General features: G+C 32.4%; 2 protein-coding genes across 3 annotated transcripts; one reads left to right on the top strand and one right to left on the bottom strand.

Moving 5' to 3' along the window:
* The first annotated feature begins 16,489 nt into the window (after window positions 1–16,489).
* Window positions 16,490–21,402, top strand: LOC111401046. Its single transcript, XM_023028578.1, has 10 exons — window positions 16,490–16,724; window positions 17,742–17,837; window positions 18,823–18,907; window positions 19,092–19,213; window positions 19,361–19,385; window positions 19,474–19,557; window positions 19,662–19,691; window positions 19,771–19,876; window positions 20,542–20,606; window positions 21,071–21,402. The coding sequence occupies exons 1-9, from the start codon at window positions 16,632–16,634 to the stop codon at window positions 20,603–20,605; spliced, it is 705 nt and encodes a 234-aa protein (XP_022884346.1). The 5' UTR covers window positions 16,490–16,631; the 3' UTR covers window position 20,606; window positions 21,071–21,402.
* A 113-nt stretch (window positions 21,403–21,515) lies between these two features.
* LOC111401047 (anaphase-promoting complex subunit 10) lies at window positions 21,516–24,575 on the bottom strand. Of its 2 annotated transcripts, none has more exons than XM_023028580.1 (6): window positions 24,504–24,575; window positions 23,594–23,813; window positions 23,143–23,296; window positions 22,919–22,989; window positions 21,976–22,080; window positions 21,516–21,888 (listed from the first exon to the last, which is right to left on the bottom strand). In XM_023028580.1, exons 2-6 carry the CDS (start codon window positions 23,767–23,769, stop codon window positions 21,819–21,821), a joined length of 576 nt encoding a protein of 191 aa, XP_022884348.1. In that variant the 5' UTR covers window positions 23,770–23,813; window positions 24,504–24,575; the 3' UTR covers window positions 21,516–21,818. The 2 variants fall into 2 exon arrangements, with proteins under 2 accessions (XP_022884348.1, XP_022884347.1); XM_023028579.1 differs by having other exon boundaries at window positions 23,594–23,790; window positions 24,504–24,569.

Here is a 24,575-nt window from a genome sequence, read left to right as displayed (position 1 = left end):
TTTCCTCTCATTTTATAATACGTTATCAGCGCGAACTCTTAGAAGATAGTAATTTTTTTTCATAATCATCTATCACGTATATCAAAATTAATTTGATAATATGTGAATTTTACATATACATATGTTGAATCTGCAATACGTGATCTCGTCTTTCTCGATCATTATGTTTTCTTTGTACCTTTCTTTGAATTAATATTTTTTTCCTTTACATCAATCCATGTGCATCTTTATAGAGATATATTTATGTTAAATCAATTGATATGCATTAATTCATGTTCATATACTCTCCTTATATTTATATTAGCCTTTTACGTTCTACATATGCTTATAATTTTTTTTTTTGGTTTAATTGGTCAATGTTATTTATAAGCAAGCTTCAATTCCATATCTCTATTTTGACTAATTCCACATATATATAATATACAATTAACAAATAACTGTACCCAACTCATCTTTTCTCTCAAATCCATTGGGTTCTGCAAATTTCATACCTTAATTGGTTAATACTAATTCAATTCTTTTAATTGCACATAATTAGAATTTCGTGTCATAATACGTGAATAGGTTTCTACATGTCACCAATTTTTTTTTTTGTGTTTCACTCAACTCACGTTATTAATTTAAAATAATATTTTACGTGTATTTGTATATTAATTAATGGTGAGCAATTGGATGTATTATCATTTTTTTTATGTTTAGTTATGAAATATTACATTAAATTTATTTTTAATTGTTGTTGCTCCTGAAGTAACACAACATTATAATTAATATTTCAGAAGAATATTAATCATAGATCTATTCGTTATTACTCCAGAAGTAGCACAACATTATAAAAATATTATTTGTTCCTGAAGAGCATAAATTATAACTCTCAATATTCCAGAAGAATATTGACATATTGCACTTGAAGAAATAATAGCAAAATATAATGTGCTCCAAAAGTAGCATATGTTTCGAAGAACATATTATTTCAAATTAATGTTTATCCCTAGAGGAAAACATGTAATTTAAAGTCATGTTGATGTTGACTATTTGATTAACATGTGATGATTAATCATATTCTTCGAAAGTAATTGTATTTTTTTATTGTGTAGTTAAACAAATAGCAAACATTACGAAATTTAAGTTTGCTGCACTTGACATATCTGGTAAAAATTATCTGTCATGGATATTGGATACTGATATCCATCTCGTCTCAAAGGGTCTAGGAGAGACAATAAAAGAAGGAAACAATGAATCCCTACAGGATTGTGCGAAAGCACTCATTTTCCTCCATTACCATCTTCACGATGGATTAAAAATTAAATATCTCACTGAGAAAGATCCACAAGTTCTTTGAAAAAAGTTAACTGAAAGATTTGATCATCAGAGAACTATAGTCCTCCCCAAAACCTGTTATGAGTGGATGCACCTTCGTTTGCAAGACTTTAAAACGGCTAGTGAGTACAATTCTGAATTGTTCAGAATATGTTCAAAGTTGACTTTGTGTGGAGAAAAAACCACAGATGAAAATTTGCTGGAAAAAACTTTCTTCCTCTTTCATGCCTCGAATGTGCTCTTGCAGCAGTAATATCGTGAGCATGGCTTCAAAAAGTATTCAAAATTTATATCTTGCCTACTAGTTGCTGAACAAAATAATGAATTGTTGATGAAAAATCATGGATTACGTCCAACTAGTTCTGTACCATTGCTTGAAGCAAATGGTACTACATTATATGAAGCAAATACAATATTAAGACAAGGACGTGGACGTGGACACGGATTTGGACGTGAGCACGGACACGGACGTGTACGTGGAATAAATCATGGAAGAAATAATCAACAAAGTTATTAACAACAAGGCAATAAATTCAAAAGGTACGAAGCAAACGAGAGTGGCAAATCTAAAAAGGAGCATGAAGAAAGTTGCTTCAAATGTGGAATGAAATGGCATTGGGCACGTACGTGTCGTACCTCAAAACATCTTGTGGATCTCTACCAGAGATCAATCAAGGAAAAAGAAAAATTGGAGACTAATTTTGCTGATTATGATGGTCCAATTGATGTGACTCATTTGGATGTCTCCGATTTCTTTACTGATCCAAATGGAAATATTGACCATTTCGTTGGGCGTGGTGTGATAGAAGATATAGATTAATTTACTAATATTTCTTTCGTTTTAAGAATTCAGTTTGAAATATGTTTTTACTTTTTCGCACAAAAATAAAAAAATAAAAATAAAACTCTAATATGCACCGTTTATTTCATGATATTAAGTAATGTTTACTTCTTTAAATCTAAATTCAAGTTTTTAAAAAAAAAAAATTATTTATTTTGTTATATTTATAGATTCATGATGGATAGTCAAGATAGCTGCTTAATTGATAGTGCAACTATACATACTATTTTTCAAGATAAAAAATACTTTTTGGACTTAATATTAGCTGAAAATAATGTTAACACGATATCGGGTTCGTCGAATATCGTTGAAGGCTCCGGAAGAGCTTGTATTATTTTACCAAATAATACAAAATTATATATTGACGATGCATTTTATTCTATTAAATTCAAAAGAAATTTGTTTAGTTTTAAAGATATTCGCTGCAATGAATATTACATTAAGACGATGCAAGAAAATAATGTTGAATATTTTTGCATCACTTCTTTTGTATCTGGCAAGAAGCAGATAAAATAAAAATTTCATGCACTCCCGTCTGGCATATATTTTACATTTATAAAAATGATCGAATCAAATAATGTTACGAACCAGAAGTTCGTTGATTCAAAAAGTTTTATACTTTGACATGATCGATTTGGACATCCGGAGCCATAATGATGCGTCGAATAATAAACAACTCACATGGAGATCCTTTAAAGTGCCAGAAGATTCTTTTATCTAATGATTATCCATGTGTAGCTTGTTCACAAGGCAAGTTAGTCATTAGACCTTCAATTACAAGGGTCAATATTGAATCTCCAACTTTCTTGAAAAGAATACATGGAGATATATGTGGGCTAACACACCCACCACGTGGACCATTTCGTTACTTTATGGTATTAATTGATTCTTCTACAAGATAGTCACATGTTTGCCTACTTTCAACTAGGAATGTAGCATTTGCTAGACTACTTGCTCAAATCATAAAATTGCGAGCACAATTCCCCGATTACTCAATCAAGACTATTCGTCTTGACAATGCTGGTGAATTTAGATCACAAGCATTTGACGATTATTGTATGTCAATTGGAATTGAAATTGAACATTCAGTTGCACGTGTTCATACACAAAATGGTTTAGCGGAATCGTTTATTAAATGTCTACAACTTATTGCTAGACCATTACTTATGAAAACAAAACTCCCAACTTCTGTTTGGGGTCATGTCATATTACATGCTGCATTATTGATTTGTATAAGACGAACTACCTATCGTCAATATTCACATTTATAACTTGCATTTGGTCATGAACCTGATATTTCTCACCTACGGATTTTTGATTATACTGTCCAAGTTCCTATTTCACCCCCACAACGTACTAAAATGGGTCCCCAACGAAAACTTGGGATTTATGTGGGTTTTGATTCACCATCTATTATTAGATATCTTGAACCTTTAACGGGTGACTTATTTACTGCGCGTTTTGCAGATTATTATTTTGATGAAATGACTTTCCCAACTTTGGGAGGAGAAAAACTATATCCTAAAAAATAAGATAGAATTTCTTGGAATGAGACAACTCTATCTTACTTTGATCCCCACAGCAATCAATGTGAACAAGAGGTTGAAAAAATCATTCATTTGCAAAAAGTTGCAATTCAACTACCTGATATATTTGTTGACACGAGAAAAGTGACAAAGTCATATATTCCAACAGAAAATATTCCAGCAAAAATTAATGTCCTTGCAGGACAATCTGCTGTAACAAATGAATCTCAAATATACCAGAAGTGTGGTCGACCAGTTGGTTCAAAAGACTCTGTACCTCGAAAAAGAAGAGTACATGAGAAAAACCAACCAAAAACTTCAGAAGAAATCACATAGAAAAGATTGATCAATCAAATATTGAATGTACGGTTCCTGAAGAACCAGAGGTGTCCGAAAATAATGAGATCTCAATAAATTATATGATATCTCATAAATTATGGGAATGGAATAATATTGTTATAAATAATATTTTCGCCTTTAACATGACTCTTGATATTATGCAAAATGAGGATCCTGAACCACAGTCTGTTAATGACTGTCGAAATAGAAATGATTGGCCAGAATGGAAAGAAGTCATACAGACAGAATTGAATTCTTTGGAGAAACGAAAAGTGTTTGGACTAGTAGTTCGAACACCTGAAATGTAATCCCTATTGGATATAAATGAGTTTTTGTACGAAAGAGAAATGAGAATAATGAAATTACAAGATACAAAGCCCGACTAGTGGCTCAAGGTTTCTCCCAAAGATCTGGAATTGATTATGAGGAAACATATTCTCCCGTAATAGATACCATCACTTCTAGGTTCTTAATTAGTTTGACTGTGTCACAAGGGCTCGATATGCGCGTTATGGATACCTATATGGTTCACTTGACAGTGACTTATATATGAAAGTCCCTGAAGGATTTAAGGTGCCAGGAATAAATGATACATATCCGAAAACTATGTTCTCAATTAAATTGCAAAAATCTTTATATGGATTGAAACAGTCCGGACGCATGTGGTATAATCGCCTTAGCGAATATTTGTTAAAAGAGGGTTATAAAAATGACGATATCTGCCCATGTGTTTTTATAAAGAAAACAAATATTGGATTTGCAATTGTGGCAGTTTATGTTGATGATTTAAATTTAATTGGAACTCTTGAAGAGCTCAACAAAACTGCAGAATATTTGAGAAATGAATTTGAGATGAAAGATTTGGGGAAAACCAAATTTTGTCTTGAATTACAAATTGAACATTTTTCAGAGGGATTATTTGTTTATCAATCTACTTATACAGAAAAAGTCTTGAAACACTTTTATATGGATAATGTACATCCATTGCCATCACCTATGGTTGTTCGATCACTTGATGTGAAAAAAGATCCATTTCATCCACTTGAAGATGGAGAAAAGATTCTTAGTCCTGAAGTACCATACCTTAGTGCAATTGGAGCATTAACTTATCTTGCAAATTGCACTCGACCTGACATAGCTTTTTTCTGTAAATCTCCTTGCAAGATATAGCTCTACACCAACTCAAAGGTATTGGAATTGTGTTAAACATATTTTTCGTTACCTAAAAGGTGCTATTGATATGAGACTATTTTATTCTCAAAAGTTAGGATCAGCTTTAGCGGGATATGCAGATGCAGGTTATCTTTCCGATCCACATAAAACTAAATCACAAACAGGATATGTGTTTAGACGTGGAGGAACAGCTATATCATGGAGATCTGTGAAGCAATCCTTGACAACATCCTCAAATCATTATGAGGTTATTGCAATCCATGAAGTAGGGCGAGAATGTGTATGGTTGAGGAATATGACCCATCATATCCAATCATCATGTGTATTGACTTCAACAAAAGATAATCCAACAATTTTGTTTGAAGATGATGCAACTTGTATCGCACAACTCAAGGGAGACTATATTAAAGGCGACAGGACAAAGCATGTTTCTCCAAAATTCTTTCTTATACATGAATTTCAGAAGAATGGTGACATTGATATTCAACAAATTCGCTCAAGTGACAATGTGGTTGATCTATTTACAAAAGCGCTGCCAACATCTACATTCAAGAAATTAGTTCATGAGATTGGAATGCGTCGACTCAAAGATTTTCAATGATCAACATCAGGGGGAGTAGCTGTACTCTTTTTCCTTCGCTTAGGTTTTGTCCCATTGAGTTTTCCAAGCAATGTTTTAATGAGCCAGCATTTAATTTTAATACTCCAAAATAACTGTACTCTTTTTTCCTTCGTTTGATTTTTTTTCCATTGGATTTTTATCAAACAAGATTTTAACGAGGCAGATATTTTGTAATATGTCATTCAAGGGGGAGTGTTGTAAATGGAAAGTCCATTAAAATTTATTGGTAAATGACATTTGTACCCCTGTAGTCCTAGAAATTATTACCATTGTATCCCTGATTCTTATTTATAAATATAGGGTTTTGGTTTTCAATAATACACACAAAAAGGTTTATTGAGTTTTCTCTATTCTCTTTTCCTCTTATTTTTTAACGAAAACGTATTTTTGACATTTTGAGTATTTTTAGCAAAAATTTCAAAACATGGAAAACAAGTGTTTAGATATTTTTGAAAATTTTTAAAAATAAAAATATAAAATTCTAGCCAACAAATTTTACAAAAGAAAAAAATATTAAAAATTTGAAACAATAAAATGTGAAATTCTAAAAAAAATAAAAATTTCTTGAAAAATAAAAAATATAAAACATAAAAATAGTTCACGCTCATAATAATTATTTAAATAAAAATTCTAAAAAAATATTTAAATGAACAAGGATTAAAATATTTTTAGTCCATGTCATTAATTTTTATTCTTAATTTTTATATTTTTTTAACTCAATTTATTATTTATTTTTATTTTACTTTTATAACGAGAAAAAATATTGTAAAATTCACTAACTTTAAAACAAATATATTCCTTGAAAATATTAACATAAAATTGTTCTATATTTACGGAATAATCAAATTTCATAAAATAAACTATCGTAAAATAATTCTTTTGAGTTTCCAGATCAAGCGTAGTTTCTAATTTTGACTAGTTGGTACTGTGTTCGTACTACATTAATTTATACTTTTAGAGCTTATTTGAGCCACATTATTTTTTAAAAAATATATTTTTCAACAGTGATTTGATATTATTTTAATCATATTTTTCTATAAAATAATTTTACACATAAATTTAAAAAAAATTATTTTTTAACTACACATCTTCCATTGATTTGACTAAATAATGTATTTTTTTTTTAAACGTGACTCAAATATGGGCTTAGTTTATGGAAACATATCATGTAGATGTATTACAATTAAGAGGGTGTTTGGTAGGAATTTTTATGTGAAAATGTATTTTTGAATAGTAAATTGATGGGAAATGTGTGGTTGAAAAATAAGAAAAAGTTTTTGATTTACGTGTAATATTATTTTAATAAAAAATGTGTGGTTGAAAAGAAGAGAGAGAAAAATGTATTTTGATAAAAATGGGTGACAAACAGGGCCTAAATTATGCAGCATTTCTCGTACTTTGAAAAATCAATCTTATTCACAATTCATATTCCAACTAATTAAATATTTTAATTTGGCGTTTTATACCGGGAACTGGAGTATTTTGAGAGTAACGTCCAGTCTACGTCTGTCTGCTACCTTGCGCTGTCCCGTGGTGTAGTTTTGGAGCGTCCATTTTGAAATTATCGATGTGAAGTAATTAGTACCACGCGCACGTACATTTCACTCGCGAATATTTTCAAATACCAACATTTTGAATGGTTATTTTAAGGACACGTGAGCTTGGATGTACGGTCAGATTCTTTTATCCAACCAAGGAAATTGTTTTTTCTAATAACTAATAAAGTATTGGGCCAAAAGTTGTAAGGTCTTTGATTATTTGGTTAACAGAGGATGTTTGGTGAAAATTAAAATTAAATTTTTTATTTGATTGTTATAGAAATTTTTGAAATGTATAATTAAAAAATTATGAAATTCAAGAAAAATATAATTAATATTAATTATTTGATTTTAATTTAAATTAATAAATTTTAATCCAAACCAAACAGATTTGGAGTAAAATTTTCAGCCCAACCAAACAATATATATATATGAATGAGTCTGTTTGGGAGTTATTTTGAGAATCCATTTTTTGATCGGTATGAAAAAAGTGGGGTCCACCTATAAGAGAAGAAGTCAAATATGATGATTGAAATAGTGAAATAACAATAAAAAAAATTCAATTTTTTGGTGAAAAAAATCATTCCCAAACAAGCTCGTGAACTGGTTGGACCACTCAAGTTAATTCTAAATTAATGGTACTTTGGGAGTTGCTTTCCCTTGCCTTAATCAAATGTGTTTGAACAATAGACGCCAACGGAGAGCCATTGAACTAACGTATAAAGTTTCTATAGGGGTTGAGGAGTTGAATCTCGTGTTAGATTGGGACTTGAATAAAGGCAATGAATTAGATGATAACTTGGAGAAAAAATCTACTCCATTAATGATCATCATTAATTTGAATTTTCACCAATAGCTACTAGATTTTTCAACCTAGTCACTGTTTTGTGTAGTTATAAATTTTGATAAAAAAATTAAGTCAAAGTAATTATTTTTAACCAGGTATTTCTTAAAATTCACAATTCTTATTAACGTTTTAACATATTTTATCAACTTTTACCAAAATTTATTAAAAATCTAATTTTTAACTATACCAAACAGGGATCTAAAGTGAAGAAATGTTTGAACAAAAGTCTAACTCCATATTTGTAATATTTATAAGCTATTTATAATTTAGCAAATCACATTTTGACTAGTTGGTATAAACCTAGTGTTGGAAAATTAATATAGTGTTGACTTTAAAAATCAAAATTAAACTTACTAATTTTACCGAAAATTGGACAGAATAACTGCAAGGAAACAAGGAAAAAAATATTCCACAAAATAACGCCAAATGAAATGGATGCAAAAGTCGAGGCAAAAGTTGAACTCTTTATTCTTAAGATGATTTTATCCTGCAACAGTGTCTACGGATAGTGACAATCAACTCTCAAGACACAATGACTATTATCTTGTGTTAATAGCACTCCAAAACACAAGATCAAAGAATTAAAATTGGATTTTGTACTCATTTTTGAATGAACAAAAGAAAACTAAAATTTATGCAAAGTTTACGCAGAATTTTGGTAGAAAAAGAAGAAAATAATGTTATGATATGATTGCATATTATTGAGATGAAGAAATGGACATCCCAAGGGTCTATTTATAGAGATAGAGAGGTTGTGAGTGAAGAAACATGGTCTAAACTCAGTAGCCTTTGCCAGGAATTGTAGCTTTTGCTATCGCTCGCTTGTCACTTTTACCTTGCTCGAGTGTCAAAAACAGTGAATTCGTCGTTCGCCTGTCACTCGCACGACAGCCTCACTGCTCGAGCGCTAGGCGAGCTTGGTTGATTTTCTAGCCAATTTTTTTCTCTCTTTCTTCCCAACTTTAGACCGCAAGTTCTCATTCATCCAAAATTGTTTTGAGCTTCCAAATATAGCACGACAATCTACCCAACTAGTAGAATAAATTAGTCAATTTACATTTGTAATTTGACTATCGAATCAAGTTCGAATATTTAGTCATAATTAACACGAAAGTCACTTTTTCAATGTTCTATACTTTAACCAATTTCAACACCTTGTAAATTGCACTCTCATCAATAAAAAGATACAAAAATATTAATTTGTTTACATTCATATCAATTTTTCTAAAATTTTCAATCTAAGTTTTACAATACAAAAATTATTTTTCTTAAACTAGATAAATATCTAAAAGTTATGGGTTCCACAAAATGTTAGATTAAAATTAATTATTTTTTAATTCTAACTTATTAGTAACTTTTTAAGTAATCCAAACAAACAGATTAAGTCGTAGCGTTAACAAATAAATTAAGTCTTAAATTCTTATAACCAGTGATGGTACATCTTTGAGTTTCCTAAATACAATTCTACCCATATAACACTGCCAAAAAATACAATTGGATATATAATAGTAGTAATATCTGGAACATGGCATGTTCAGGGCTCCTGGAAATGATTAGCTTATGATTTAGTTTTGTAATTAAGTTATTATAAATAAATATTTAAATTGTACCTAACTTTTCTGTCTATCATCAAACCTTTTATTGAACCATTAAAAATTATTCTATGAACAGAAAAATAAGTTTTAACAAATCATTCTTTATACAGAGAACAGCACGAAAATAAAACCCATCTAATACGACATAACTTGAAAGCAAATGTTGCCTGTTTTTTGTCTCACAAAGCTGCATGCATGTGGCTTGAATAATTGCATGCCTAGGCCCCATTTCTCTTCGTGAATACATGTTTGATACGTAATATTAATAGTCAAGACTTGACATTCGACTTCTCAAATAAGCCTTTAATTGTTTTCGAAATCACGATTAATTAGCCTGAACAAATCACAAATTAATCAGGAACCACACAAAGTAAAAGAAATTCAAACCTGTCACATTACTTCAAGAAATTAGAAATAATAATCACTTCTTTTTGTTCTTGACCTTGCCACCGGAAAAAATCGACCCGAATCCGAAGAGATTTGCAGGAGGAACATTAAGAACTGGATTAATTCTAATGTTGGCATAATTGGAAGCATGAGTTTTCTTCAATGGAGGTCTTTGATGTGTAGCATTTGAATTTGATGATACAGCTTGTGATTGTTTGACTGTAGAACGCTTACCACTTGATGATGAACCTGTTGAATTACTTCGAGATAAAATTGGCAAAGGGCATAATGTTCTAGCATAACCACTGCCACAATTTAAACTCGTACTGCGCTTGAACCGCCAAAATGACTTGGAAGAATTTTGCTTTTCTTCTGATTCTGTAGGAATTTTGTTCGAGCTGCTCTTGCTAGCGTCGAGAATATGATCGTAGACTGTTGGAGGAAGAGGAGGTGGTAGTGGCGGCGAAACCGGTGGCGCTGAAGCCGGGGCCAGTCTTTTCTTGATTTCGATGGGAAGTATCTTTCCATTGAGAAAAAGTTCATCGGCAGATGAAGATTCTTGCTCAAAACTTTCCCCGAAAACACAAAAATCAAAATCCATGCCTTCTGATGAACTCGATCCAATGTATTGTTCCACTGGCACGGCATCTGTTTGAGAAAGATCATGAGAAAATGAGATTCTGGGACTCCTTCCAACAATGGGACTATCCGGGAAAACTTCAATCGCCATGCCTACCTGATTTTTCTTCACTGAATTATGACCACAATTCTGATTTTATACTTCAAGTCACTAACTTTTTAAGAATCTAAAGACCGTAATAAAAAATCCAGCCGCCCAACGGGACTATTTGCATGGAAGTTTGATTTCTTGGGAAAAGAACTTAGAATCAAGAACTGTCGACACTCAAGAAAATTATGAACAGAAACAAGGAATCTTAAAGAAACTTGATGGTGAAGAATATTATTAGGATAAGTAATAAGTGACTTATAACTTGTTTGAAGAAGATTTTTAAGGCGACGTGGGGAGATCAAACTAGATTTTATAAAGATTTCACAATGTGTGTGTGTGTGTGCAATTGGTCGATTATGAATGGAAAAATGGAGAAGCTGTAGTTGAAAAGGGGCCAACAAACAGTAACGTGTTTTTGCTTAGTGCTGATGATATGGGACATAATTGAACAAAGAAATTATGTGGAAACATTCGTATATATCTAACAAGTAGCCCACTTATTTGATGAAATTTAATTTTGCGATACATACGCGATACATGTTAGATATTTTTCATCATTTTGCATATATTTATTTTTTGTTTTGCGAATGATTTGCCGTCCGAACTAGGGTTTGCCGCTGCGCAACGGGGATCGATCTGAACGAATTCTCGTTTGCAAAACACATTAAAAAATTATTCTTCTTTCTTTCTCTTGGCATCAATCAGTTCTTTTCGAGTGTCTTCTTGATTTGATCAAATAGTCACAATTTAAATCAAACGTTTTCATTGTATCCTGAGAGAGATTTTCTATCATATCCCAATTGTGACTTTATTGGATAGAGGAGAAACATCTCTTAAAATATAACGTTTTTTCATGTCTTGAAGTTCATTAAGTTTTCAGATTTTCCTACATTTTTCTCAACAATATATATCAAACAAACTCAATTCGTAGATCACATGATTTCAATATATAAATTGTGTGATATAATTCAATCAATAATTAGAAAGGATAACTATATGAGGCTAGTTCTTTTTTTTTTTTTTTTTTCGAAACAAACCTTCTAATACATTTTCACGAGTAATACATGTAAGAGTCCCCATTTTTCATGAGATTCTTTTAAGTGGCATATACACGTATCTCTTTCGATTGTCATAAATTTCTTATCAGTCATTTTCTAAAAGAAAAAGCTGAACGAGATGCTCGAACGTATTTGTAATTTTCAACTGTGAAGGGATGACTCAATTTTTTTTTATTGCAGGACCATTGTAAGCAAAGGATAGGACCCAAAACTACCACACACTTTTGTATTAGCTTGTACAAGGCACCTGACTGTACTGCATGGAGGAAGCATTGGGGTAGAGGTTCCAATTAAATTAAGGACCACCACACACACACACACACATATATATACATCAATCATACATTCACTTCTTAATCATGCTCTAGTAGAAATCAAAATTTTAATTTTAATTTAAGTCAAGATTAACAGCTAATTTTAATCACACATTTTATGGGACCTACAACTTTTAACTATATATTTTATCAACTTTTATCAAAATTTGATTTTAATCTCCACCAAACAGGGGGTTAGATATATGCATCAGATACATAAGTTGGGTCCATGAAAAAGGCCACTTGCCATGTTAAGAAACACTTAAAGAAACCACTCATATCATCGTGTAACATCTTCCACTTCAATGTCTCTATCTCAATACCCTTTGATCACGAAATTTTAATCCATATATGCCACTCAAAAAAGATTCATCTATTTCCTTTTTCGATTTAGCACTCTTGTTCTATATATAAAGTTTCACCCTATAAATTTCCATCTTTTACTTGTGGATTGGACCGTCTAGATAATAACATAATTAGTTGGAATAGTGATTACAAAAAATTATTGGAGAAAGAAAGAAAAGTGGAAGATGCATTAGTCTTTTAGAAGAAAAAAGATTATCTTAAAGGGTTTTTTGGATATGGATTGGATATATTCCTAGACAGACATGATAATCAAAATTTGTTTGGTCTCTTTCTCTTATTTTTTAATTATAAAAGAAAAGGCTTATTGTATCTACATAGTATTCTTTGATTTTCTTTTTCTCTATATATATATTTTTTAATATTTTGAATTGACTTAGCTAGAGAAAAGGAGAAAAAGAAAAAAGAAAAAGGTTATTAACTTTTTTGATAACTTATAATTTTTACAATGCAATGTTTGTGTGGACAAACAAGTAGCTCCAGAAAATTTCTAAGCCACATTTCACTTTCTAGTTTGATAATTTTTTGTCCGATGTTTGCTTAATAGTTGTATTCAATGTGTCATCGCATTCTCTTAAAAATACAAATTTGTGATTTCCTCTAAATAATTTCGGGATAATTATGCTATCGATCGGTTTGACATGACTTTACTTTTACCTCCTCTAAGGGAGTTTTTGGAGGAAGCTTTCTTAATTTTTGATTGAGAAACTAATTTTTAAAAGAGCTTCTCATTCCGAAAAATACTTTAGAAGAAGTCGTATTGAACAAACTTCCTTTAAAAATTCTTCTAATTAGTAAAAAAACTTTCATAAAATTAGTCAAACGAATTCAAAAGCAACTTCTTCTTTTAATTTTTCAAAGGCCATGTCAAGTGGACCATATGTGCATACTTTCATTCAAAATTGAAAAATACTTCATTTTTCTAATTTTTAATAATTACTCGTACATAATTAATTTTTTTAAAAATATTTCTAATCTGTCATATAAAGATCTGTCTACCGTACTAAACACTAAACACAACCCAAACACAAATTTTTTTTCCTTTTCAATTTGAACAATACATAACTCATACATATAAGAATCACATTTCAAAACTAACAAATTAATAAAATTATTTCAAAATTCAGGTGTTAATTCTAACTAATAATATATGCTCTTGATTGAGCCTCATTCTTTTGGAAAAATACATTTTCAACAGTGTTTTGATATCATTTCAACCACACATTCTTCAATAAAATAATATTACACGCAAATCTAAAATTTTTCCTTATTTTTTAAGCACACATTTTTCATCAATACACTATTCAAAAATTCATTATTCCCAAAAAAAATAGGGCTCAAACAAGGGTATATTACTAATTGAAATTAATTATTCTAACCCAATTAATAGTATCAACACTCGCACCCAAACCCTTCCTCACCAAACCAAATAATAATATTTCAATAAATAATATCCCCACCCCCACGAACCCACCTCCTCTACCCACCCTACCCTACCCCACGCCACCTCGAAAAAAATTTCAAAAAATTACACCCGATCTAGCGGAAACACTCTACATCCCCACCCTATCTTGGATAGAAAATCTTCAAAAATTGAAAACAATCTCTCTCTTTGTACCCTATTCCACCTTCACAATAGAAAAAAATTTCATAAATTGTGGTAGTGGTGGTGGTACGTTGAAGGTGATCGGATTTATGACTAATTGTGTTATCTACGATTAGACTTATTGTTTGTGACTATACTTATGCTATATGTGATTATTTGAAACTAGATCAATCTTGACTATGATGGTATGTGACCAAGTCACAATCAGTCACAATAAACACGTACTTGATCACAAATGGTCATCATGAACAAATCTGTATACACTGCATAGCAACACCATGATCCACCATCGCATCACCTCCAATGTACCACTATTACCATCTTCAACTCAAATCCACAATCATAAATACTACCTTCACCGACCTGTGTTATATGTGACTAATTGTGATCAAATTTATCTTCAATATAACCATTTATGATTAGGTCAATCTAATTTGCGACTCACTGTTAATCTGCTCACATGAAAGTCAAAATGATGACAAAGTTGGTCACACCCGTCATAGTAAATACATATTTTGTCACATAGGGTCACTACAAAGAAATCTGCACACACCAAAAACCAATACCATAATCCGCGACCACTCACCAACAACACCACTACCACCTTCAACTCAAGCCTACCTTCACCCTAAATCCAAAACAATAATCACCATCACTTCCACCAACACCAACTACCACCACCACCTCACCAACATCACACCATCAATGGAACCACCATTAACAATTTCAGAAAAACACAAGACTTAAAATATCTTCCAAATTACTGTGCCTATGCCTTGACCTAGCAATACCTTCGCCACTCTTCTCTTCACCGCCATCGATCGACATCCCCACCACCAGAACCATCACTTTCATTACCCACGTTGTCAAAAACAGAGTAATAAATCTCAGATTCACCTTTAGCACGGAGATTCTCTATATTTATATAAGTAGAAAACAGATCGTCCTCTGATCCCATTTCCTCTACACTTCTTATTGACGCATGGAACATGTCCTACACTAGATATAGATCATCCAGTAGCTAGAAATTCACCTTAGAATGCCCTCTTCTATTGTTGTGCACCATATTGCGCGCTGCAAGTCACCGTCAGTAGCTCTCACAGGGCCGCCAATCTGGGTGGTTGCTAGAGTGATGATAAATATACAAAATATATATAGTTAGAGAGTGAGAGTTATAGTGGAGAGAGAGAGTTATAGTGGGAATGGTGTGGGTGTGGGTGTGGGTGTGGGTATGGATATTGGCGTGGGAGTTAGGGATTTGATGGGGTGGGTTGAATTATTAGTAATATATTTATTTAATATAATATTAAATTAATAATTAGTTATTATCACTTGAAATTTGAATTTTAAACTTAACTCCCTCATTTATGAAAACTAATCTTTTAATTCTAGGGTTGTAGGTAATTTCCCTTTCAATTTTTTTGTGCTAAAATAGGGCAGTAGTAACAATGTCCACCATAATTTTGTTCTCATCCAGTGGACAGGCCCAAGTCTAAGCCCGTGTCATGCAAGGAATCTTCTACTTTGTAATGAGAAATATATCCTTAAGCTTAAATTCTACCTTTTTTTTAATTCATTTTTAATTATATATTTTATGAGATCCACAATTTTTATTAACTTTTTAACCAGACTGACATTTTATCAACTTTTATCAAAATCTACTAAAAATCTAATTTTCAACCAAATCAAACATAGATTAGTAGAAAAGCAACAGTTTTATCTTACACACACCGAAATCTACCATAACATCAAAAACTTGCTACACTAAATCTTATCATTTTAGTCGTGAACCGCCAAATAGGGAGTGTTTCTGAAATTACTAAACAGAAGTTTTTCTTTGGATCTCGATTAATTTTACTTTCTCACAATTTTCTGATCTACAGAGTATGATACCTTATAACTTTACATTTACAAGTATTTTTCTTCTTCACAAGCTCACCCCAAAATAGAAAAAAAAAATTAAAAAAAATAGAAAACTAAAGCTTCTTCCTTTCAAATTTCAATATTGAAAAGGACGGGAAAATAAAGTCTCATATTGAATTTGGTAATGAAGAGAGATTAATGCGAACTTATCTTGCAAGGAAATCCGTATCCACACGCACCTAGACAACTTGGGTTAACTCAGAATCGAAAGCTTTACATAGAGGCCCATTGCTTATTCACAAGCCCAACCAAGAGACGAAGTCCATGTTGCACACCAAACTCAAGACAACTTCAAACAAACATTAAAAAAAATGCCAGTCTGTCACTCTGTCTCCTCCAATTGGGTTCTTGATTTGTTTTTCCACTGGACAAATCTCTCATCTCTTTCTCTTCTTCTTACCCTGTCAATTGAGATTCTTTATTTTTAACTAGAGAGAAAGAGAAAGGGAGACATGAATCCAAACTGGGAGTTGAAGGATTGTTGCCAGCGTGATCAAAAAGTCTTTCTTGCAACTATTGGGGTCTTCACTGTCGTCATTCTCGCTGTATGTTGTATTTTTATGTTTTCTTTCCATTTTTTTCTCATGTTGTTGTCCTTTTCTTGTTTCTTTTGTTTATCATGACACTTTTGGTTAGAGTGCTTTTGGCTATGTGTAATACACCTTTCTGGATATTTTTGAATTCTTCAAAATATTATGAATTTGTTGGCCAGTTTTAAAAAATATATATATAACTTTTCTTTCCCTTTTGTTTATGGAATTTCCTAATCACTAGTTGCATGATCTGAAGAACCTAGGGGATAATAAATTGAGACAAGACAGGAGATTTCCTGTACACGATCTCTGTAAAAAAAATCCGTTAGCTTGCTGATGAAATTGGTTGTTGGTTTATGGGGAATAACTTTATTGTCAATATTTAATCGTAGCAATCCTATATGTGATTATTAGTTTCTGTACTTATAGCTAGACTTTATCGACATGTCAAGCTAGATGAAGATCTGGTTGATAATTTAACGAACAAGAAAATATTTGGCAAGTTACTAAAGATAAACGAGCTTGACTCTTGTTTGACTTGGTTAAAGCCCATTTCATATCGGCTTGTTGAGAAATCATGCCACTTTTGGACCAATAGAGGTTTTTGTAAAATCCAGGCAGGCTTGAACAACCTTTTTTTTGACTTAGCAGGGCTCAATTACAACCCACGATGAAGGGGACTCGATATGTGCTATGCCAATGCTGTTAAAATTTTCGCTATTAATGCAGCCCCGTTAATCATTTACCTTCATCGAGCAATCAGTTTTCCATGTAATTCTAGATTAGACATTGGGAAAGAAAGACTTGACAATTAACATTGTTCAGCAATCAGTTTTACATGTTATTCTACATCAGATGTTGCAGAAGACTCAGTTCTTCAATTTTAAGCATGTTTTAGGATGATTTCAAAAGAGCTCTCCATTGATTTTTATTTATTTATCTCTAGTATATTCGTGTAAGTCATTTTTCACTTCAGTTCTTTGATTTGATTCCTGTTACTAACATTCAGCTCTGTGATGCTCACAACAGTTATGGAGGACATTTCTACTGACACCTTTTAAGCTCATTACTGTATTTCTTCATGAAGCAAGTCATGCAATTGCTTGCAAGCTCACTTGTGGTGAGGTAAAATCTCTTTCTCCATATAGTTTCTATGCATTAAGGTAAAACCTGCTTTCAATATGTAGAAGTCGAATGAAAATTGTTTTCTCTGCAATTCTTGTTGGATATTTGGAATAATCTTTGTAGGAAAAAGATCGTTAATGTGCTTGTATGCGTAAAAAAGTGTTAATCTTTTAAGAAGCTGTTTGTTGTATTTAGTATAGTACATAAATATGAAATTAGAAAATCATACCTTAATGGTCTAATTCATAATTCAGAATAACAAATCTTGCTAAGTATGTATGTTGTTGGGTTACTGCAGAGACAATGCATAAACTCTATCGAGGGAAAAGCATGTCTATATTTCCAGAATAGTTACTACATTAAAATGGGATGTCGTTTTATTCCAACAATGGTAGTTAATTATGATCATGAATTTAGGAGTTCTAAAATATGAACCAGTATCATATGGTACAAAATAGAATGTTGGCATTATTCATCATGCTCAGCACATAATGCCCCTGTTTGGTTTAAATAAAAAGTTAGATTAGAATCGAAGTCAAAGTCAACAGTTTATTTTAACCATATGGGACCCACAACTTTTCAACCACACATTCCATCAATTTTTATCAAAATCTACTAAAAATTTTATTTTTTATCTAAAACTAAACTTGGGCATTATATTATTTTGTAACATGTGTTGTGCCACTACCACTGTACACCTTTCTGCAATCTTTGTTCAACAGGCTTGATATCTGTTGTTGATTCGATCTCTTCCATCTGCTCATGCAAAAGATGATTGAAGATACTTGTTTCTTTTCATAACATGTATAATAAACTTCTATTAGATATGTATTCTTAAGTTTTTCTCTTATACTTTTCTATTAGTTTCCCAATATTACTCAAAATTAAGTTTTCTTTGATCTATTCTCACAACAAATTTTTCGATTAGATGGCTCCTCTTTGTTTAGGCTAAGCACAGGTTTTTGGTACTGTCTCATACATGCAGGTGGAGGGCATGCAAGTCCATGCAAATGAAGGTGGGGTGACGCAAACACGCGGTGGTGTGTATTGGCTGATTTTGCCTGCTGGATGTAATAGTCTTTTCTACTTAATTTCACCCTTCTGTATGCAGTATGCTGAACGATTTATTTAGCCACATATGCTAGATTATAACAGATCACTTAGTTAAATTTGGTTAGCTTTTTCATTCATTATCCTTCTTTCGGTTTGTTATCTGGTCATGTTAGTTTATCATTTTCTCTTTCGCTGTTATAGATCTTGGTTCATCATTTTGGGGTATGGTTCTCATCCTTGCATCAACAAAACTTCTCACTGCAAGGATTGCTGCTGGGTGTCTTATTCTCTCTCTTCTTATTGTGCTCTTCATTGCCAAAAATGTAAGTTCAGAAAATAATTCCTGCTAAATTGTCAACGAGCCAGTTTCAAATATGCATAGCTATTTTAAATTTGTAATTGACTAAACTTTCAGGATTCTTGAGGTTTCATTTATCCTGAATCTTAATGATTTCTTTAATGTTGAACAGTGGACGTTACGCGGGCTTTGCATTGGTGAGTTACTTCAATTATAGGTATTTTATCTGATATGCAATTACTTCGTTTTACCGAAGATATTGATACTTATTTGCCGTCCTGCCAGGATTTATCATTTTTATTGCCATTGTATGGGTTCTACAAGAGACGACTAAAGTTCGCATTCTCCGCTATATTATTCTCTTCATTGGTAGGCCTTAATCCTGATGTTGCATTAGTTTTCGGTTTTTCTCCTCTTGATTTTATTCTTTTTTCTGTTTTGTTGCTTATGCTGCGTGTTCCTTTGATCTACAGGTGTTATGAATAGTTTGTTTTCAGTTTATGGTATGATCTCTACTTTCATTATAAAAGAATAAAGCCGCTGCGATGGCAGAATGCACTGTGCTAATTTTTTTTGACACAGATATATATGATGATTTGATATCTCGGAGGGTTCACTCTAGTGATGCTGAGAAGTTTGCAGAACTTTGCCCCTGCCCTTGTAATGGTGCTGCATGGGGAGTAATTTGGTAAGTATTTTATACTACATAGTATTTCAACATGAGTGTTTTGTTCCGCTTCATGTAATAAGACAATCTTAAGGTAATGTTTGATTTATATTTCTTCTGGGATTGTGATTTTTTGTCAACTCAATGGGAACTTATGTTTCATATAGGATTATATGTGCATATTCATGTTTTATTTGATTTGCCATAGAAAAAAATTTATAGCGCTCCCAAAATTTCAGCTCTCATGGAGAATGCTATTCTTCATATGATCACAAAAATTTTCTTAAAACACCATAAAACTCCATTATGACATAATTATTATCAGTCAAGACTAACAAGCTTTTCTAACTCGTCTGGTCAATCAATTAGGTTATCACTTGTTTGGTTTAGCCAAGAATTAGATTTGTAGTATATTTTTATAAAAGGTGATGAAATATATGGTTGAAAAGTTGATAAAAGTTGTGGATCTCATGAGTCATGAAATGTTTGATTGAAAATGAGTTCGAGAAAAACTTAGTTTTAGAAAATGGGGGCTAAATCAGTTTGAGAAAGCCAACTTATACATACCCCTGACCACATTCATGCAATAACTTCCTCTTGAAGGAGTAATGGTAAGAGCATTCTGTTTTTGTGCTTAAAGATGTGAATATTCGGGATTTCTTCATATCAACGAGCTTGTCTTACAGGGGACTGATATCTTTCATATTTCTTTGTGGAGCTATTTACCTTGGACTTGTCATCTTGTCATGAGGTACTTCATTACACAACTTCCTTACATTGATATATCAATTAATGGGGCTTTTGCTGTTATCATTGCCATTTCTTAATTTGTTCCTGTTTTTTAATTCAAATTTTTAGTGTTTAATTTGCAATTTTTTGCTGGAATGTGGTAAAGATAATGAAAGCAGTGTAGAAATTTGTTCTGACACTAATCCATTTGGTAACTAGATACTAGTTAGAATGGTTACTTTCGCGTTAATTTCAATAGTTGTCGTGCTCTGAAGGATAGAGACCTCAACAAGGTAGTCATTTGAACCTCTTCAATGTACACCTGTGATTTCATTACTCATCAGGATAACATGGGAATCAAAGTACATATCTGGTGAAACTGATAATATGCTTTCTGCATCTATAGCATCAAGAAAATGTTATCCCTCTTACTTGATGATATTGTTTCGAATTTAAATATCAGAGAATTCTATCTGATTTTTTCAGGATTCATGGATTTGTGTTTCAACTCTGGGAGAGCAGGATCTTCTCAAATTTTCAATGAATTTATGTACATCTACTTCAATGGTCTCATTCTTTTATCCCTACTTAATGCGATTGACATCTGTAAGTTTAGTTATTTGGTGAATGATGACACTGTACAGCAGAAATTCTTTCGACAGAGATTTCATCATTGCTTGTGAAGATGCCATTTTCTGTCAATATAGTCCATTTGCTGTGCAGGAAGTAGTTTATCTATTAGCAGCTCAGATATTTGGATGCTTAAACGTATTATCATTTCAGCTTGTCAAGATTTTATGTACAAAGGCGATTCAGTATCCAAATTTCTTGACCATTTATCTGCATTAGAGTTTTCATTCTCAAATTATCATATGAAAATCCCAATGATTCGAAATACAATGATTTAAACAAAATCACAACAGTTCAATCATAAAAGCCATGAACAGCTAAAATTGACATTTTGCAGCATGAGAAGAATATTGTGAACGAGCGAGACAAACAAATGACAAGTTCTACATTTTACGTTGTGTCATAGTTATATCTACGACAAATATGCTGCAAGGAATCAATGCAACATTGCATCGTCACATGTATTCTGGCTCAAATACCTTTCAGAAGTGATAAAAGTTTAATATAACGAGCACTATATGTTGAATCCAAAAGGAAACACTTCCAAAATTGCAGTTGGGGAGGCTACTTGTTTTGAATTTCATCATTTCAGATATGAAAATCTTCATCTCACAGTAGAGTAAGTAATGAACTCTGTAGAAGTGAACTGAAATGGTTGGCGTGGAAAAGGATTCCTGTTACGAAGAATATATTCATATTTGTTAACTGAAGAATAAAAAATTAGTAGTAAAGAGGCTAAATCAGGTAATATTTTTACTCACGGCCGAGGTCCATAAACTTTGATTTGGCGCACATGAGTATCCCTTCCATTAAGATGATTTGACAAAACTGCTATTTGCAACATGAAAGTATTCACAAACGTTTCCCTGCCACATACAGGTAAAAATTTATTTAGATTGAGAAGTATGAAGACAGAATAAAAAACATTTGTCATTTTTTTCCCCCTAAATCTGCCAAATGAAGTGCAAAAGATACAACCCTGATGACTTTTATAACTAGTTTTTCCGTGTCTAATGGCATTTCCAGCATGTAGTTTCATTTTCTATAAGAAATGTATAACCATATAGATGACTAGCGGAGTGGCAGAAAATTCTAGAAATATACATAGGCATATGAACTTGTTCTGTTTCTGTTTTTACTTTGCATTCTCTTCCCGAGTATGTTCTGCTGATTGAAGCATTAAAATAAAGAGTTAAAAAGTTATTTCTTTCCTTGAAAGCACAGCACCAAATGAAATTGGAGAAACAAAAGCCCGGTCTGAACAAACCGGGGATTTATTGAAGTAATAGATACGGATCAAGAACGAAGAAGGATGGCTTCAAGTTTCAACAATTGGCTAGTCCAAAAGGTACAAGCTATTACAATTTTTTTGATATGAGAACAAAAAAGAGATTGTAAATTCAGAATCTTCATTGATGCATCCTCAAAACCGGAATTTCGCATCTCAGACCAATTCTATTTTGAAATCAAGACTAATGTATGGATGTATGCAAGTATTTTAAAAACTATGTTATATGGCCATCCTGTCATATGCAAGTCTCAACTAGGATGTCAACTACTGCATCTAGTTACCATGCGAATACAGAAGATTATAATCAAACTGCAACTAGAAAGGAAGCAAGAAAATACAAAACCAATTTATACAATAGATATGGACATTCAAACTTCTAAATCCAATAGAGCTAGAAAGTATCAATTACTCACCTTGGGTCGCTCCCCGATAAAGATATATAAACCCAACCAGTTGGCTTCACAAGCTCCGCTGCTTTTATCTCCTAAAAATCATTGCAAGAAAAAAAATCGAATTTGAAACTTTAGTGTCAAAGTGAATATAGAATTGTTCAGAAATTGATACCCTCAACACAATTATGAAAGCAGCACCTGAAGAAAAATGTCTATATACTTATGTTTAACAGAAAAAAGGTTACCTTCATATTGTGGAAACCATCGCCAGCACGAATTGAGATCTTACTAGGTGTGTAGCTCTCATCAAGCTTGAAATCAACATAAAGAACAACCAATTGCAGTTTAACTTTCTTTTGGAATTGAATATTCACTAAATGAGGCTGTGCACCGTCTGATCTACAAATCACCAAATACAATGTCACCATTAACAAAAAATTCTTATTATTTTTACTTCATTACAAATTGAAACTGTGAAAAGCATCCATTAATCTATCATTCTTCCAAGATATATTTGACGTCGATCCACTAAACTCTTCAACTCTATACTTTAGAAACTTCACAAAGAACATTTTTTAACAGCAACATTATCACCATGACACCATCTCATCTTTCTCTCAACATAAACAAACAAAATTAGCCAAAAAAATCATGCACCACATTCATTTTGGGGACACTAGAAGAGAGGTAATTTACTGCCAATAGGTGTCGAGATTGTCGTCACGGAGAGAGAGGACGCCATTGCCGGGCTTGCACGAGCTGACACTCCAGGCGGCCTTCTTGGCCATCTCACGGAGATCATCATCCACTACCAGCTGTTGGTTCCCTCCGGTCAGCTTCCCTTCCTCCTCACCCTCAGATGACTCTGCCATTCTCTTGATGTATGTATCACTCTGTAATTTTTTCGGGTTTTGGCCTAAACAACAATCCAGGGTAAATTCGAAATTATGCCAAAATTCAAATTTCAGATCTCAAATCAAATGGGACACAAACTGGAGTTTTTTATTCCTCATGTTTTAAGTCAAACATATGTTTTGATTTTTATGTTATAAATCTAATCTTGTTTTCAAAAATGCATTTTCAAAAATATCAAACCAAACAAGTTTAGGGTGTTATACAAAATTGAAAACTGAAAATAGCAAACTAAACGCCCCCTAAGGAAATGAATTTCTAATCCCAGCTTGGTTGACATTGTTGATTCAATAAACTAAACGCCTCGTGATAACCATGTGTCCAAAACGAAAACACCAACAATAAATTCGCTTCGAAACAAATTTAAACCAGAATTTTGCATATAAAAGATTCATAACAAAATATCACAGCAACATGACCTAACAATTGTTCGAGCATCCGCATTATTTTACCATGGAAATGATCATCTCACCAAATAAATATTCACCCCCACAAACGCAATCGTAAACCTCAGTCCACACAGTGTAAGTTCCAGAACACGCACCATAAGTAGAGCAATTTACAAACAACGGAACACACAAAAGAAAAACCAACTCAAATTCAGTCATTGTGGATAGATTTGCAGCAAATGAACAGACATAATGTAAAATCAATGTATACAGATTAAACCAAGTTGATTGGAAGGCGAGAGAACCTCGGATTGGTTAAGAAAGGAGCATAAATTTGCTGAGAGAGATTCCGCTCCTGACGTCGAACGCGGCAGGAG

The sequence above is a fragment of the Olea europaea genome, chromosome 10 (assembly GCF_002742605.1).
Source record: "Olea europaea var. sylvestris chromosome 10, O_europaea_v1, whole genome shotgun sequence".
NCBI lineage: Eukaryota > Viridiplantae > Streptophyta > Magnoliopsida > Lamiales > Oleaceae > Olea > Olea europaea.
The sequence above is the reverse complement of the archived record's forward strand: the minus strand, read 5'-3'. Positions and strand labels throughout refer to the sequence as shown.